The sequence below is a fragment of the Chrysemys picta genome, chromosome 1 (genome assembly GCF_011386835.1).
Source record: "Chrysemys picta bellii isolate R12L10 chromosome 1, ASM1138683v2, whole genome shotgun sequence".
Classification (NCBI taxonomy): Eukaryota; Metazoa; Chordata; order Testudines; family Emydidae; genus Chrysemys; species Chrysemys picta.
In genome coordinates this window covers 314,724,271-314,742,626 of record NC_088791.1, presented here as the reverse complement: position 1 = coordinate 314,742,626, position 18,356 = coordinate 314,724,271, and the positions used below count along the sequence as shown (strand labels likewise).

The following is an 18,356-nucleotide window of genomic DNA, read 5'->3' as shown; positions in this document are numbered from 1 at the left end:
TAATGCACTGGCTTGCTTATGTATAGTATTGTGCACCAATGACCTCTGCTGGACAGAGTGTTAATTCTACTTACAAACTCATCTAGATTCATTGCTTTTAAAAGCCAGAAGGGACCATAATGATTATCTAGTCTGACTTTCTGAATAATACAGGTCACAGAATTTTGCCCAGTAATGTCTGCATCAAGTCCATAACTTTAGCTATTGCATATACCTTTTAGAAAGACATTCAACCTTGATTTAAAGATTTCAAGAGATCAAAAATCCACCACACCCTTAGGTAAATGATTCCAATGGTTAATTACCCTCACTGTTAAAAATACATCTCATGTCTAGTTTGAATTTGTCTAGCTTCGGCTTCCAGCAATTACTTCTTGTTATGCCTTTGTCTGCTAGATTAAAGAGCTCTCTATCATCAGAAATCTTCTCTCCATGTAGGTACTTACAGGTAGTAATGAAGTCACCTCTTAACCCTTTTCTTGGATAAACTAAATCAATTGAGCTTTTTAGTCTCTCACTGTAAGACAGGTTTTCCAGATCTCCAATCATTCTGTAGCTTTTTTCTGAATTTCCGTTTTTTCCACATCTTATTTGAAAAATGGTATAGTACAATCTCAGAGTTACTCACAACTCAGGAATGGAGGTTGTTCGTAACTCTGAAATGTTTGTAACTCTAAACAAACATTATGGTTGTTCTTTCAAAAGTTGACAGCTGAACATTGACTTAATATAACTTTGAAATGTTACTATGCAGAAGAAAAATGCTGCTTTATTTGTTTAGCAGTTTATGTTTAACACAGTGCTGTACTGTATTTGCCTTTTTTTTTTGTCTTGTATACACACACACACATCCGAAGAAGTGGGCTGTAGTCCACGAAAGCTTATGCTCTAATAAATTTGTTAGTCTCTAAGGTGCCACAAGTACTCCTGTTCTTCTTTTTGATGTTACCTTTAGTTAAGCTGGTGTAATTTATTTGTAAACTTATTTTGTTAAACTGCTGTAAGCCAGGTTTAAACCAATGTAAGCTTCACCACTCACAAAACTGGACCAGTTTAACTAAATCAATAAAAAAAAAAAAAGCAATACCTTTAGTTAAACCTTTTGTTTACATCCTCTGGATTTAGACCAGTCCTAAGTGTTTAGGAAATCCCTGTAGTAAGCTGAGTGAATCCTGCCTTTTAGAAGCAGAGAACTCCCAGCACTGATATGTACTACATCCAAAGGAAAAGTCTTTACAGCCAAAATTTTGCTACCAATCATTTTTTAAATACAGAAAAGGAGGGGTCACCACTGTGATGCCTGAATCAATTTTGTGTTGGAGCAATATAGTTTTTCCTATTTCTATTACAGTAGCACCAAGAGGCCTCTACCAGGATCAAGGCCCCCATTTTGCTAAACAATGTATATATACTGAGCAGGAGACAATCTAAACAGACAAGAGAGACAAACAGTTAGAGAGTAACAGAGACACAAAGAGGTGAAGTAACTTGCCTAAGGTCCCACAGCAGGTCAGTGGCAGCGCTGGGAACAAACCCTCAGTCTCTTGGGCCCCCGTCTCATGCCATATTTACTACACAATATTGCCTCCACTCAATACGACCATCACCACTAATTATTAATAATTAGCTCTTTACATCTTCAAAGTTCCATAGAAAGATTAACTATTTAATCCTCACAACAACCCCTTGTACACCAGGTAATTAGATATTATTTTCTCCATTTTACAGGTGTGCAAACTAAGACAGAGAGGTTAGTAACTTGCCAAAAGGTATTAGGAGTGATATATTAATCCCATAATTACACATTTGCCCCATGCTTCAACTAGCCTAAGCAAAAAGAGATTCCTGAAGTACCCTGAAGGTGAAGGTAAGGAACAAAATACCTCTTGTTAAAACAAAATGTGTTACAAAGGATTAAGAAATGTGATATAGTTTTCTGTACTTTTCCACCAGCATTTAGTATTTTAAACTACTCTGAGAGAGACAAGAATATTTTGGCATTGCAAAGTGCACAGTATTATCACATCTGGAATTCTGTTGCTGATTATTAATATTCATATTACCAATCTATGTCAGATGGAGTCCGTTTTGAGGTATGTAACAACATATCCTATTAATTAATAAAACTGTTTTGACTGTACTTTCTCTGCCTTGATTGGCTGTTTGTGCCAACCCTCTCCCCCTCCCCGTAGTCTTTTGTCACTACAGGTCGGTCCACACCTGCCCCTCTTACACTCTTCTCCCCTACCCTGTCCCACATACGTCCCTTCCCTTCAATGTGCCCTCTCTCTTTGCTTCTCTTTCCATTTAGCTTATCCCCTCCTAAATAAACGCACACCCCAAAAAACTGTGGAACTAACAACTTTGCAGCCATCACATTGTACACTCTGCTTGTGTGTTACACTCCCTCCCCCGACCCTGCGTCCATCTTGTCTATTTAGATTGTAAGCTCTTCAGGGCAGAGACCATCTACTACCCTGTATTTGTACAGTGCCTAGCGCAATGGGGCCACATTCTTGGTTGGTCCTTAGGCAGTATCATAATAAACAAAATTATAAGAAGATACACTGTCAAGATACTGGCTTTACTGATTATTCATTTTGCACCTTTCCTGATTTCTAGAAGCTTGAAAAATACTATTCTAGCAATGCTGTCCCTTCCCATTTAGTCCCTCTGAAAGCGCTTGAAATTATTACAGTTGTACTGCATACTTTTTGAGATTTGTTAGTTAGCTATTGCTTCTGATCAAATGAGCAAGAGACGAAACAAAATATTGCCGGTTTTGGAGAAGGGCAGTGAAGGGGTGATCTTATGTTAAAAGGGAAGGCTACTCTGACAAAAGTTTCTGTCACAGGAGCCCCAACATGACGCTAAAGCTACCACCATACCCCTCATCAGAGTACTCTGTGGATGGAACCATCCAAAAAATTTACCAGGGTGAGCCGCCAGCATCCTGCATGAAGAAAAGAGCAACAGAAGCAATGTTCAGCAGCGTTAGGGGCAAGGACTAGACAAGCCCAAACAAGGAGTCAGTAGCTACAGCAGTCTGCCTTCCTCCTTCCAGCAGCACCAGGGGGCAGCACATTTACACAGACGAGCCATTTCAGTCAGCAATTCTGGATTCTGTGAGCTGTTTTGGGAGACTGATGGCTTGGGTGAGAGACAGTTGTATGGGGTTAAAGGGGCAAGTGGAGCTAACTGGGAAGAGGGGTAGATAAGGACAAGCCCCAGTGGCAACTTCACAGCTCCAGACAGTAGTGACATATGAGCTTACATTCCAAAACTGACCTATGAACTTTCTGCCCTCTTCTGTCCAGCACCTGTAAGGACCCACCCTAGACTCTGACTGCAAAAGAGAGCAGGAGATTCCTGAGACCGGGAGAGAGGAGTTAAGATGTTATGTAAAGGAAGAGGGCCCATTGTTCAAAGGAGTTGTGTGGATAGCTGTTTTTAAAAGAAAGAGCAACAAATAATGCTAAGATGAGCGGCAATTGGAGTGGGAAAAATGTACATATATACAGTGAGCTCATGAACCCTGCCCGGAGATCACATTTTAAAGTGTACAACAATGCAGGCCTATGAGTAGGGTGTGTTATTTGCAACCAGGATACTTCCTTCAAAAAACTTCTGAAAATTCTCTTGTTCTGGGAAGAATTTCTTTACATGATTCTTTTGTTAAAAATAAAATTCAAGTATAGACAATGTGGCATTGAGACATGACAAGATCACAACCCAGAAGCTGGTCTTTCCTCTGTCTATTCCTTCCTGCTGTGACTCAGATTGGAGAGATATGCGGATGGATGGTTGGCTTGAACAGCAGTGGCAATAAGGCACTGAATTCAAGCTGTGAGGTTGAGATAGGTAGAACTCACGAAGTCTTGTTCTGGAATAGCATATTGCGGGATCCTATGTGATAGAATATCCTGTAGCTGTGGGGAGGAAGGGAGATGGAGGAACTATCCTAACTTGTCCTATAGATTCAGGCCCTACAGAAAGTAGAAGTCCATGGCCTAGTGACGGAGGGCATCCTGCCCATGTATCTGAGGGTAGCGGGTGGTTAGGGAGTCTGTTGGTTTAAGCAAGGCTACACACACGCCGATACCACAAGATTTCTCTATAGCTGGTAAACCAAAAAGGTAGGTGCAGATTATATTAAAAAAAGAAAATACATAGAAAAATACTTATGAATTCATATATGTAACAAAAGAAACTAAGGCCTGAATTTTTAAAGCTAGGTGCCTAAAGCTAGGCTCCTGGTTAAAAGCGGATTGATTTTCAAAGCTGTTGAGCTCCTGCATCTCCCACTAACTTCAGTAAGATTTATAGGTGCTCAGCACTACTGAAAATCAGGCTATTTATTTAGGTACCTAAATATTGCTTCAGGAACCTAACTTTAGGTTTAAAGCTTCTGGTTTTCATTTCTTTCATACAGTGACTAGTGGAGCTCTCCCTTACTGACTGGGCAGCCACCACAAGCCCCAGGAAGGGCCAAAATTAAACATGTTGCTGGTGCAAGGGCTAGGTATTCTAATACTTAGGTCATTTTTACTGCATTGTTCTAAATTCTTAACTCAAACACTTAGTTTTTCTTTTGGCAAGTTCACTAAATGCATGAGCAAAGAAACAACTTTCAGATAAGCTTACTCAGGACCCCTTCAAAAAGTGACAAACTTCTCAGGGCATCTCAGAAATATCTCTATTTATTTGGTGAATATGAGGGAGAAATGGGGGGACAAAAAAGAACTTTTATAAGATATATATGCTATTTGTTGCCACTTATTTTGCCAATAACTTCCATTGATATAATTAGGAGATGAAAGATTACTGTCCAATGTTTTACCACTCAGGATTCCATAAGAGTCTGTTCTATTGAATTTAGGCTTTGGAATTCTTTTTAAAAAGTTAATTAATTGGATATAGAGAATAGTGTTTTATTTATATAGAATAATGTTACCCAGTCTTGCCTCTGTATCTCTAAGTGTTAGCTGAGGTGCAATTTTGTAAGTGGCATGCTTAAAAATACATACAATAATATATGGGTAAAAGCCGGCCACACACAGCTACAATCAGAATACAATACATTAGTTTCTGCAAGAAGAAAAACTGACCACAAAACTAACACAAGTTCCTTTTTTCCCCTCTTTTGCCCGGTAATTCACGTTTTCCTTTACATTATTTTCCCTTATAAGTTAAATGTTGATGTGGAACAAAAATTGCTCCATAAAACATGAATCAGTGACCTAAGGGAAAATACTTGTCATCCTTTTCAGACATTTCTTATCTCAGTTGCATAGTTAAGCAGTCCACAGTGGGATGAAACACTTCTAATGTGTAAACATTTTATAGAACAGAATATGAAGCCATATTCATGCAAAGTCTTTTTGGAATCTGACTTCCCATTACTGTATATAGCTTCCTTCTTGCCTTTTCATAAGCAAATGCAATATACATGAGTTCTGTGTTTAGTCTCAGAAATAGGATACTACTTGGTCTTCTAACCCACTAACTTTCAACTTTAACACGCTGTCCTCAAAGAATATTGTACTCATAAACCAAAGGGACTGTTACTTGCAGGAAAGGAGTTTAATGAATGGCAAAAATGTTACAGTATACACTTTACACAGCAGGTTGCACCATTACTGAACAGAGACCATGAGAATTTAGCAATTCGTGTGGTGCAGAATTCTTCATTAACTTGTCCATTCAAATGAGCACCTCTAGGCTGTTCCAATACAGTGAATTCTTGTTAAGAATGCTTCTAGTGTTAGTTCTAGCTGGATGTGTCACTTTTACAGCATGACCTTCCCCTTTTCCTCCCATTTCCTCTGTGTCAGAGCTCTAACTGCTGTGTGCCTGATAACGATTAGCTAGGCAGGAAATCTGTCTCATTTAGTTATACCTTATACATTCCTGTTTCCTTACCTTATGCTGATGTGCTGGATGTGTGCTCCCGGCCGATACACCTCCATATTTTCAATCTTGCCACAGTGGGCCCAAATTTCATTATTTCATTTGTTATTTCCTAGCATATAACTACTCTATTAGTCAACACACCTGCCACAGGGCATGCTTTAAATTTTCAATACTGACATTATTATGGAGACAGCTGTATTGATATTCTTGCTCCACCTGGTTCTCCTCTCCAGTCACAGGGCTATGTATGATGGAAATAATTTAGTCTGTTTTGCAGCTGTATACATGGTAATTAATATCCATTGTGTAAGACTTGCATAAAACCTGAAACACTTGCTTCAGATATGGTTTGCAAACCATTACTCTGCGTTTTCCTTTTATAAACCAGGTTTACATCCTAAAAAGTGATGAATACCCAAGTTTTATTCTGTTTCTTTGCACAAGTCATTTGGCATCTGCAGTCATTTATTATTTTTAAACACATTCTCTCTTGGTAAAAAGGGTGATCTTCACATTTTTTTTTTGGTATACTCAAATTTCTTATGGTTTCAAACAGTTGTATACAATAAATTCAGGGTATGTGAACCATAAAACAGTAGATATTTGATACAAAAGTGGAACAAAATTCCCTTTTTTCAGTTCTAAAGGTGTGTAACATGATAGATATGCTGACGTCTTCCCCAATCTTCTTTTAGAGGAGTTAAAAATAAGGAAAACCAATAACACCAAATTCACAAAGGAGTACCTGTCAACTTGTTTTGTAGGAGACACAGTACATGCGTTCAAAAACACCATGTAAAATCATCATTTTACTCAGCATTCACTGCAATTAAATATTTCAGCTTCTGTAGCAGAAACCAGCATCATTGCAGTAGTTCAGAGTGAATTACAGCAGCCTGCTGTAAAGTCACTGTGTTAAGAGTTTTCATGCTAATGTGAATTTGAACTACCAATATAATTTTTATCATCAAAACATCAGCTAATGTAACTGCACAATCTGTTCTGACTCGTATAAATATTGAATGAGTTTCAGAAAATCATTCAGCAATCTACTTCTATTAAAATATGCCGTGTCACTGAGTTTCACCAATTAATTATATTGTGTTAAAGAAGAATTAAGTCTCTTGACATGTATTGCTTTTTACTACAGAGTGCCTTGAGAGTTATGCATGAAGGAAGAGACTATGTGGAAACATCCAACTAATCTATTTCCTTTTATGCCTTTTTTTTTTCCTGTGCTGAAAGTGCTTGGGTGAAATCCTGACCCCATTAAAGTCCATGGGAGTTTTGCCAGTATTTCACGCATAACCTTTTCTTAAAATATGTCTACACTCAAAACACTGCAGCTATGCCACTGTAAACACTTCAGTGTAGACACACACTACAGCGACGGAAGGGGTTCTCCCATCACTGCAGTTAATCCACCTCCCCAAGACGCAGTAGCTAAGTTGACAAGAATTCTTCTGTCGATCTAGCACTGTCTACAGCTACATCTCTCAGGGTGTGAATTTTTCACACCCTGAGAGATGTAGCTATACTGATGGGAGTTTTCAGTGTAGTCCAGCCTTTATTTTATTTAACTCCCTCACAGCCACCACAGATTTCTCTAAGTCAGAATGGCACAACCTGTGATATTGTGGTATAAAGGTATTTATATTGGGTTATGGTGTCACCAGAACATATGAAGTTATTTGATGTCACAACAAACATCACAAAGCAACAACAAAAGTCATGCCTACAGTAAGAGGAGGACTCATCTCCCATCATTTTGCCCAATTTCCTAGTTTAGTAAAACAGTGGGTAGCTGGACTGCACCACAAAGAACCACAGAAGACATTGTGCCTTTCTGCCCACCCTAGTTCACTGGTGTGTAATCTGTGACAACTCTTTTTGGTTCATATTCCTCTCCCCACAGAGTCAGCTGGCTCTGCCTCCCCACATTCCACCCACCAGAACCAGCTTAGCTACATGTCACCTCTCCAACTTGGTTCCTTGGGATGTAGTACCTGCCTCTCAGCCTCTGTGCTTCCCCCCAGCACTTGGAGGAAAGATCCACATAGCTCTAACTTGGCAGACAAATTGGAGAAGAAGGAGGGAGAAAAGCTGTACCCCCTCCCACCCCCACACGATCACATAAGGGCTAGATTGTCACTAGCCGTAAGATGGCTTACAGTTCTTTATAAAGCAACAGAGTGTCCTGTGGCACCTTTAAGACTAACAGAAGTATTGGGAGCATAAGCTTGCATCTGAAGAAGTGAGGTTCTTACCCACGAAAGCTTATGCTCCCAATACTTCTGTTAGTCTGAATCTGTAAAAAGCAACAGAGTGTCCTGTGGCACCTTTAAGACTAACACGGCTACCCCCTGATACTTGAGTTCTTTATAACACTTCCCCATTTTAATTAACAATAACTGATCCATCAGTAAAACTTGCTACCTCACTAGTCACCCTTTCTGCCAGAAGAAAGAACAGGAGTACTTGTGGCACCTTAGAGACTAACAAATTTATTTGAGCGTAAGCTTTCGTAGCCCACAAAAGCTTATGCTCAAATAAATTTGTTAGTCTAAGGTGCCACAAGTACTCCTGTTCTTTTTGCGGATACAGACTAACTTGGCTGCTACTCTGAAACCTTTCTGCCAGGTTGTTAATAGATACAGAACACTGAACCCAGCAGTGATCATTGAGGTACACAACCATTGATATCTTGGAAACGATTTAGACTCTGCTTCCTTTTTATTCAAAAGCCTCTACGTGCATATATTTTCAGCTTACAATTGTAGAGTGGTACCAAATTCTCTCTTGTACTCCATTCCTGAATTATGAAGTCACCAAGTTTAGAATTTGTGGGTGACTAAACCCTAAGATCCTGTAGGCTGAAGTTTTCAAAAATAGGAGGTTAAGCTTCATATCCATCTTTAGGCACCTACGGGTAGTAATTTTTAAAGCCCCTAAATGACTTAAGAGCACAATCCCACTGAATTCAATGGTACTTGTGTTCCTAAGTCATTAGGCACTTTTGAAAATTAAAACCCGTAGGAGCCTAAAGATGGATATGGAGAACTTTAGGCTCCTTTTTTAAGAAAGGGGATTGCGGTCAGAATATTTTTATAATTGTAAATGCTAGACCTGAATAGAGATTTATGTTGTAGTGCCAGTTTATCTCAGTCGAATAAATCAGGTGACCTACCTAATGTATTCCAGAGCGCTTGTTATCTGTTGTTGCACAATATCGTAAAGTTTCACTCTGAAGCCTCCACCAGCAAACACCATAGTCCAGCTGCGACCAATCAGTCCGCTAAAGAGGAAATAAATAGAAAATGTTTATGTGTGTAACTACATAGTTCACTTCTGCACCATCAAACGGATTGTTGATTTAAATGAGTATTGACTTTTCCTACCTGGGAAAAACGTGCATTGAATGCAGTACACTACAATATGGCCTCTATTTGTTAGAACACCAGTATAATAATTTATATGAGTAATCAACTGCTGCTGCACAGCCACCAAAGGATTTTGCGGGGGCAGGTAGGAGGGAAACTAGAGAAGAGGAAGGAATAGTGAAAGGTTGGAAGAGGGAAGGACAAAGAGGGGGGCACAAATAATTTCTGGTTTTGTTTTTTATTTGAACTGTTAAAATAAGCTCTCAGTGATGTGACAAGTCACTGAAAACATAGTACTCTGTTCTGAGCTATACCTCATGGACAGTGCAGTTCAGGAGGTACAGCAGGGGATAAGTAGAGGGGCAAACATGGCTTTAAGGCATCTTTGTGTCCTTTAATTCTGGACACACCCCTAAGCTTGAGTTAGAGCAGCCTAAGAACTCCCACGCTGAGGTGTGCCACCAAGCAGTAGCCTGTGCAGGAGAGCTCAGTCAACAGCCTTTAGAGAGGTCATGTCACAGCTTGCAACATTCGTGGTACAAACGAGTGGAGAAGAGCACAATCATAGTTCATATTTCTATAGCACTACTCGCCCAGGATCTCAAAGCAATTCACAAACATTAACAAATTAAGCTTCCCAAGACCCATTATCCTCCTTTAACAAATAGGGACACTAATGTACAGAGTGGTTAAATTACTTGGCTGTGTTACAAATTTGCTGTGTGACATTAGTCAAGAATAGAAACCAGATCTCCTTACTTCCATTTACGTGTTTTTTAACTATTACACCATTCTTCCTCTTGTTGCTAAGAGAGGAACTGCTCTTGTATTTTCCTTTGAACTGCATGAATGCCACAAACTTGGAAAGTTTCATTCTACAAGGCCATGTGATCAACAGTGAAGAAGAACATTGGTAATGAAAGAAACAATCAGCAATAGGCCAGGAGGCAAAGGAAAGGCAGAAGAGAAAAGAACACTGGAAAAGTCTTCAGTTAAAAACAAAACAGGAAGCTTTTCAAGGAGACAAGGAAACAATGGAAATAATTGGAACAAAAACAGAATTTAACTTCATGTTCAATGTTGCTGAGCTGGCACAAATCTGTTCTCTCCTCTTTCTCTGAAAAAAGAAACAGGATTCCATAAAAAAAAAATAAACCCATTTCTCATCAATTTCTAAGCTGTTTAGTGAACCCATGCAGATATGGAACATAAGAATGACCGTACTGGGTCAGACCAAAGGTCCATCTAGGATTAAAACTTGTTAGCCACTGTGGCATCCTTATATTGTGGTTATCACTAAAGTATTTGTCAAGTGCTTCTTAAACTATTATAAGCTTACTATTTTTCACCTTCAATATTAAGGAGAAATCCATATATTGTGGTGTCTTGATCCCAAGAAAGGAGTCAAGTTTTGGCATACTTTTAAAAATCTCCATTCCATACTTTGACTAACACACTCAGAGAGCACAGCACTTGTAAGATGTCAACACAACACTGGTGCAAGAAGGACCCAGGCCTTAGTTTCAGGTAGTTATAGCTGCCCACCTCTCACAACATCCCCACACTTTGTCTTGGTTAGGCTATGTCATATGGTGGTGTTACACATTATGTACAGACAGGACAAGCCTTCTGACCCTCAGCATACCAATGGCAAATGACGGGTAACTAAGTATGACCACTAGCTATTAGTCTGGTCACTGTCATGTGACAGCATAAAGACACGTGCCTGAAAATATAACTCACACCTCAAATGGTCTTTCAAGGCAGGCGGCAAAATACTTTAGCCAGTCAGCAGCAGGTGTGCATTTACAGTGGTTACTCAGAGCCATTGATAAATCTGAAGTAACTGGAAAAAGCTATTTTTTAAATAAAAAAGCTAATCAGTTTTATCTCAAAAACAAATTGAAATGAGACTTGTATTAATACCTCAGTCCCAAAATGCTACTTCTTCATATCTTGCTTCAAATAAGTACCATTATGATACTGTATCTTATCTCTAAGTTTCTCTACATGCTTTATGACCTTTACATAAACCTGAACACAACTTTATTCACCCACATAACACAGACAAATACATGGAGGGTTGTGCTGCACAATAAGTGAATATGGAGAAAATGACCACATGCTCACAGAGCTATAAAAAGGGGTAACAAAAGAGACTCTACACCGGACTGCAGCACAAAGTTTTCAGAAGGATCCAAATTTATCAGAAACAGAATGACACATGAACGTATAGTAAACCAATCGCACTAGAGCAAAAGTTTTCACAGTTGATACCTTTTGTAATAATTCTGAGTAATTTTCCACTGTTGCACAATTTAGATACATTATTCTCAGTTAACACCTTGCTGTGGTATCTGGCTGCTGTTACAGCAGCAAAAACTAAGGCAACATTTTGTGCCTGCACCTCTTGGCAGCATATAGACATCATCAGGAATCAATACCAACAGCCCAAAGTCCAGGGCTGTGGCTTCACTGGCAGGGTTGAGGTGAAATGCCCAAACCCTTCGCACTTCCCTGTGGCATTTGTCACCAGAGCCCCTGGTATCTGCTGCTCCCTCTGGCCACTGCATCTAGCCTCTAGACCCTGCCTCCAAACAAGAGAGACCGCTGGAGCTTACCTGCCAATCACCACAACCTGTCCCGCCTGGGTAGGCTCCATGTCCTGCAGGGACCCCTGCCGCTGCAGGAGAGGCGCTAGAGCTACAGAAGCGGGTCGCACCACCAGAGCAGTAACCTCCTGGGACACCTCCTGCTTAGGGACGCTCTCTCCCCATCCCTCACAGGATGTCACAGCCTCTCTGATTGGCTCCCTGTACAAGCGTTCCGATTGGCTCCCCGAAGGGCCCCTAAGCGGCTGCTCCTATAGAGTCCCTGTGCTGAGATGTTTCGCTTACCCGACGGGTTGAAAAAAAAGGGGCGGGCGGGCACGACAACCAAGCTCACCCGTCAACCCGTAATTACCCGGCGTTAGGAGAGTGATTCTCTTCTTGGCTCATTGTGAGAACGACTGGGGAGGGTGGAATTTGGAGGCAAAGAGTCTCCAGCAAGGTTATCTTTGGGGAGCCCCATCTCCCAGCCCCCACCACAAGTCCCCAAACACCCCCATACAACGTCCTCTAGTCTCAACTTCTTCCCCCTTGCAACCCTCCCCCCAATACAGCTCACTCCCATCTCTCCTCCCTTGCCCCAAACTCCTCCTCAAAGCTCCCCCCACAGGAATGTCCCCTCTTTCTTGCTTGCCCTGGCCTTCACATCAGCTCCCCCTGGTGGTGTCTCTTCTCCCTACCCTTCCGTGGGCAGCAGGAGGATGCACTGGAAACGTCCCTTTTCCCTTCCCACCAGGCAGTGCAGTCACTGCTGAGGCCGCTGCTGAGGGTGGACATGGAATTCCAGCTATTGCCCATAATCAAGAACAAAGGAGCACATGCTTCCCCAGTTGTTCTGCCATGATTGATGTGCCTGTCGTTCAGGCGATCTAACATCTCTCTTCCCTCTCTACCCCACCACTGTTTTACCTACACAAATGACAAACTCCTACCCTTTTGCCATGCCATCTATAATGTCCATGCAATACAGACAGAACTCGAGTGTTTAAGGTCCTTTGAAAGAGCTACACACATTAAACTGCAGGGTACTCAGTGTATTTACCTCAGAAAGAGGAAATGCTAAGCTGATCCTCTTTGTTTAAATTAAAAGCTCCCAATAATGAGATTGGCAGGTCTTTTCTGAACACAGTGTCTGGACAGAAAGAAATACTGTAGTTTGTCAGACTACGGTTGTCCTCATTTCTACATGAACTATTTGTCTTAAGCCTAATCAGTGATATGCCTTGATAGCAGTTCCATACTGAAGTTGAGACCTTCAAAATCCATTCTGTGCATTTATATGGCAGGAGAGGTTTATTGTTTTGAAATAGTAAGTTTCCATTAGAACTAAGAAAAAATAATGGAAATATTTCTGTTGATCTGATTTTGTAAAAACTTATTTCTTTAAAAAACAAAATGTTGTGCCACATTTGACTTGATAATATTCATTTAATGCCTTCAGTTGGTTTACAATATCCTCTGTTCCTACTGTAGTGCTGCATCTCCTATTACTGTGCACTAATCCTATGGATTTGCTACTTGTCTAAGCATTCACTCTTGTAATCTTACGCTGGATTTCCCTGAAAATGAACCATTAAAAGGTTAATATTTTAAATTCATAGGTTATAAGGACAGGAGGGACCACTGTGATCACAGACCATGGTCTTCTGAAAAACACAGACCTTAGGACTTACCTCAATTCATTTTTGTTTGAACTGGAGCCTCTTTTTTAGAAAAAAAATCCAATCTTGATTTTAACAGTGACGATGATGGAGAATCCACCACAATTAACAATTTGCACATCATTTCTAGTCTGAATTTGTCTAGCTTCAACTTCTTGCCATTGGATCATGATATACCTTTGCCTGCTAAATTTAAGAGCCTATTATCAAATATTTGTTCCCTATGTATGTACTTATAGACTGGGATCACATCACCCTTAACCTTCTTTTGCCACACCTGCTCTTAAAAGCTATAGCATTGTGGTATTAGCATTACAGTAGTGGTTGAAAAGACACTTACATTCTAAGCACCTATTTTCAGGAGCTTATAAATTTCAGAAAAATTTAGGTTAAAAATTATTATACTCAGACCAAATGTGAATGTTTGTTGTTTTCTTGGTAGAGTCTGGTGAACCTCTGTTGGGATAATTCACAAATGGCCTAGCATTTTTAAAGTATTTTTCACATATACTTTTTAATTCTCCAATAAATTAATTTAAAATGTCATTTTCTAAATGTTCTAAATGCTCCATCTTGGGGTGCGGGCCCTGGGGTGGGGCTGGTGATGAGGGGTTTGGGGTGCAGGTGGAGGCTCTGGGCTGGGGCCGAGGGGTTCAGAGTGCAGGAGGGGGCTCAGGGCTGGGGCAGGGGGTTGGGGTGTGGGAGGAGGTTTGGGGTGCAGGTTCCGCGCAGCGTTTACCTCAGGCGGCTCCCAGGAAGCCGTCGGCATTTCCCTCTGTCTCCTAGGCAGAGGCGTGGCCAGGCAGCTCTGCATGCTGCCCCTGCCTGCAGGCGCCACCCCTGCAGCTCCCATTGGCCACGGTTCCCAGCCAATAGGAGCTGCGGAGATGGTGCTAGGTGTGGGGAGCAGCGCACAGGACCCTCGTGGCCACCCCTAAGCCTATGAACCAGAGAGAGGTGCCGGCAGCTTTCTGGGAGCCGCGCGGAGACAGTCAGGCACCTTGCCTGCCCTGTTGCAGGCAGCCAACTGGACTTTTAATGGCGTGGTCAGCAGTGCTGACCAGAGCTGCCAAGGTCCCCTTTCAACTGGGCATTCCAGTCGAAAACCAGATGCCTTGCAACCCTATACTGGAGCCTGACCCCATTAGCCATTACCCAGGCAAAACTTCCACAAAAGACAATAGATTCTTCTGTGTAAGAACAAGACAACAGGCATATTCCCTGCTGTCACTGATGATCAGACAGTCTAATGCTTCCATGTCACCAGTGAATAGATAGATGGGCAAGAACAGGAAAAGAAGAACAATGAAAAGATTAGAAAAGGAAAAGGGGAGGACATAGGAGGTGAGATTTTCAAGGTCAAAATGACAGGAGAGAGAGTGGAATAAGGAAAGAAGCGTTCCCTTGCCTATCACAGCATAAATATTTGCAGGTCCGTTAATTTGAGTAGATGGTTGGTGACTCTTCTCTTTCCTGTGATCCCTGTGAAAGATCAGAAAACGTAAGCCTATTTAGCAGAGATGTGATGAAAGATTCTAGGCTTAATTAGAAAAAGAAAGCAAAGTTTATCTTGACATATGAGATGTCCAAGTGGAGCAAACATGCACTCACCAAACTGGGCATTCTTTTCTTCTCTCAATACAGAGATTCTTTCTCCTTATTCTAGAAGCAGTAGGAGCAGCCTTTCACAGTTTCATTGACAGCAGCAAAGATGACCACTCCATTATTTTGCTCCACTTCTATACCATATAAGGGCAAAAAACCTGCTATTGGCTGAAGACAGTAGGCAGGATCTTACTGTAGGGGGAGGAGCTAGGGCTCTATAAGAGTAGCTTGGACGAAGCAAAGCAGGACAGAGCAAAGTATTACTTTAAACAGGCTGAAATGGAAATATGCAGGAAAGTAAATGTTTGTTTTCTCCCAGGAAAGCAAGGAATCATGTATTTCTGAAATACAAAGTGTTTCTTGAGTTAGGAAAAATTTACCAACCCCACTGGAGTGGAATGAAAACAGAGGCATAGTTCACATCTGTTAAATATTAAATGCATTACTTGGTCACTAAAGCAATCAGAAATAGCGTGTTTCAGTTGAAGCAAACTAAGGTATGTTGCTAGTTACAATACTAAAAGCTCAGACAAATCATGCTGATCATGCTGAAGAATGGAAAGTTAGTTAAAATGCTTTTGTTTTAGTAACGTTTATCCATCTTTTGTAGAGTTAAATGTATCCGGTAATGTTCAATGCAAATTATGTGATTCTAACTTATTACCAATATTATACGTAAAAATATTATGATCCTGTAAAAAGCTGTCTACATGAGGCAAAAGAGCAAGTGTAGTAGGAAGGTAGATGTTACAAAGGACATGCTATAAATGTGATTTAACAGAAAATTGTCTTAAAGATGGATTTCCTTGTTAGATAACATCTGCTTTACACACAAACTACAACGCAAGCACTGTTCATAATCAAGGTTTTTTTCACTATATATTTTAGACTCATTTATTTATTTTCAAATTCCATATTGGATCAGTTTATATATTTAGATAAAGTGAGACTACACTGAATTGCTGTTTGGAATAAAATACTATATATATACTAGATCACCTAGGCTCATTACTATATTACTGTGATTAATTTTGCTTTTGTGCTGTATATTTTACTTTTCTAGATCAGTTTTAAAAAATATCTGCTGCTGTAGATCTCTGATGATGCGCTGGAGAGGTTTTAGTTGGGGGCTGAAGGTGACAGCTAGTGGTGTTCTGTTATTTTCTTTGTTGGGCCTATCTTGTAGGAGGTGACTTCTGGGTACTCGTCTGGCTCTGTCAATCTGTTTTTTCACTTCAGCAGGTGGGTATTGTAGTTTTAAGAATGCTTGATAGAGATCTTGTAGGTGCTTGTCTCTATCTGAGGGATTGGAGCAAATGCGGTTATATCTTAGAGCTTGGCTGTAGATCTACAACCTATCCTGAAAGATGATCCTTTACTCTCACAGATTTTGGGAGACAGACCTGTCCTCGCTTACAGACAACCCCCCAACCTAAAGCAAATACTCACCAGCAACCACACATCACTGAACAAAAACACTGACCCAGGAACCTATCCTTGTAACAAAGCCCGATGCCAACTCTGTCCACATATCTATTCAAGTGACATCATCATAGGACCTAATCACATCAGCCATACCATCAGGGGCTCGTTCACCTGCACATCTACCAATGTGATATATGCCATCATGTGCCAGCAATGCCCCTCTGCCATGTACATTGGCCAAACCGGACAGTCTCTACGCAAAAGAATTAATGGTCACAAATCTGACATCAGGAATCATAATACTCAAAAACCAATGGGAGAACACTTTAACCTGTCTGGCCATTCAATGACAAACCTGCGGGTGGCTATCTTACAACAGAAAAACTTCAAAAACAGACTCCAAGGAGAGACTGCCGAGCTGGAATTGATATGCAAACTAGATACAATCAACTCAGGATTGAATAAGGACTGGGAATGGCTGAGCCATTACAAACATTGAATCTATCTCCCCTTGTAAGTATTCTCGCACTTCTTATCAAACTGTACTGGGCTATCTTGATTATCACTTCAAAAGTTTTTTTCTCTTACTTAATTGGCCTCTCAGAGTTGGTAAGACAACTCCCACCTGTTCATGCTCTCTGTATGTGTGTATATATATCTCCTCAATATATGTTCCACTCTATATGCATCCGAAAAAGTGGGCTGTAGTCCACGAAAGCTTATGCTCTAATAAATTTGTTAGTCTCTAAGGTGCCACAAGTACTCCTGTTCTTTTTGCAGATACAGACTAACACGGCTGCTACTCTGAAATCTTTCCTTAGAGGTTTTTAAGGTCAGGCTTGACAAAGCCCTGGCTGGGATGATTTAGTTGGGGATTGGTCCTGCTTTGAGCAGGGGGTTGGACTAGATGACCTCCTGAGGTCCCTTCCAACCCTGATATTCTATGATTCTATGATAATATAATTAAATGTAACATTCCTGTGCCAGGGAAAACACCACAGCAGTCCAACACAGTAGCATTTAATTTCAGAAAAGGGAACTACACGAAAATGAGGAAGTTAGTAAAAAAAGAAATTAAAAGGCACAGTACCAAAAATGAAATCCCTGCAAGCTGCATGGAGACTTTTTAAAGACACCATAATAGAGGCTCAACTTAAATGTATACCCCCAAATTAAAACCAAAAAAGTGCCACCGTGGCTAAACAACAAAGTAAAAGAAGCAGTGAGAGTCAAAAAGGCATTATTTAAAAAGTGGAAGTTAAATCCTAGTGAGGAAAATAGAAAGGAGCATAAACTCTGGCAAGTGAAGTATAAAAATAGAATTAGGAAGGCCAAAAAAGAATTTGAAGAACAGTTAGCCAAAGATTCAAAAGGTAATAGCAAAAAAACTTTTAAGTACATCAGAAGCAGGAAGCCTGCTAAACAACCAGTGGGGCCACTGGATGATTGAGATGCTAAAGGAGCACTCAAGGACGATAAGGCCATTGCAGAGAAACTAAATGAATTCTTTGCATCGGTCTTCATGGCTGAGGATGTGAGGGAGATTCCCAAACCTGAGCCTTTCTTTTTAGGTGACAAATCTGAGGAACCGTCCCAGATTGAGGTGTCGGAGGAAGTTTTGGAACAAATTGATAAATTAAACAGTAAGAAGTCACCAGGTCCAAATGGTATTCACCCAAGAGTTCTGAAGGAACTCAAATGTGAAATTGCAGAACTACTAACTGTAGTCTGTAACCTATCATTAAATCAGCTTCTGCATCAAA

The 18,356-nt window shown here is 40.6% G+C and overlaps 1 protein-coding gene and 1 long non-coding RNA gene across 4 annotated transcripts in view; one reads left to right on the top strand and one right to left on the bottom strand.

Moving 5' to 3' along the window:
* CRYL1 (crystallin lambda 1) overlaps window positions 1-18,356 on the bottom strand; it is a 96,904-nt gene that overhangs the window by 65,641 nt on the left and 12,907 nt on the right. The window contains exons 1-2 of one of the 3 annotated variants that reach the window (XM_024105717.3): window positions 15,175-15,306; window positions 9,101-9,208 (exon numbers count right to left, since the gene is read on the bottom strand). In XM_024105717.3, coding sequence (XP_023961485.1) covers window positions 9,101-9,183 — 83 coding nt within the window. In that variant the 5' untranslated portion in view covers window positions 9,184-9,208; window positions 15,175-15,306. Of the gene's footprint in view, window positions 1-9,100; window positions 9,209-11,914; window positions 12,097-15,174; window positions 15,307-18,356 lie in introns of those variants that run through there. The other 2 variants (XM_005312219.5, XM_065595238.1) reach the window with 2 other exon arrangements.
* LOC135983413 (uncharacterized) lies at window positions 15,366-17,910 on the top strand. The gene is made up of 2 exons (XR_010601041.1): window positions 15,366-15,665; window positions 16,556-17,910. It is a non-coding gene; the product is annotated as an uncharacterized LOC135983413 (long non-coding RNA).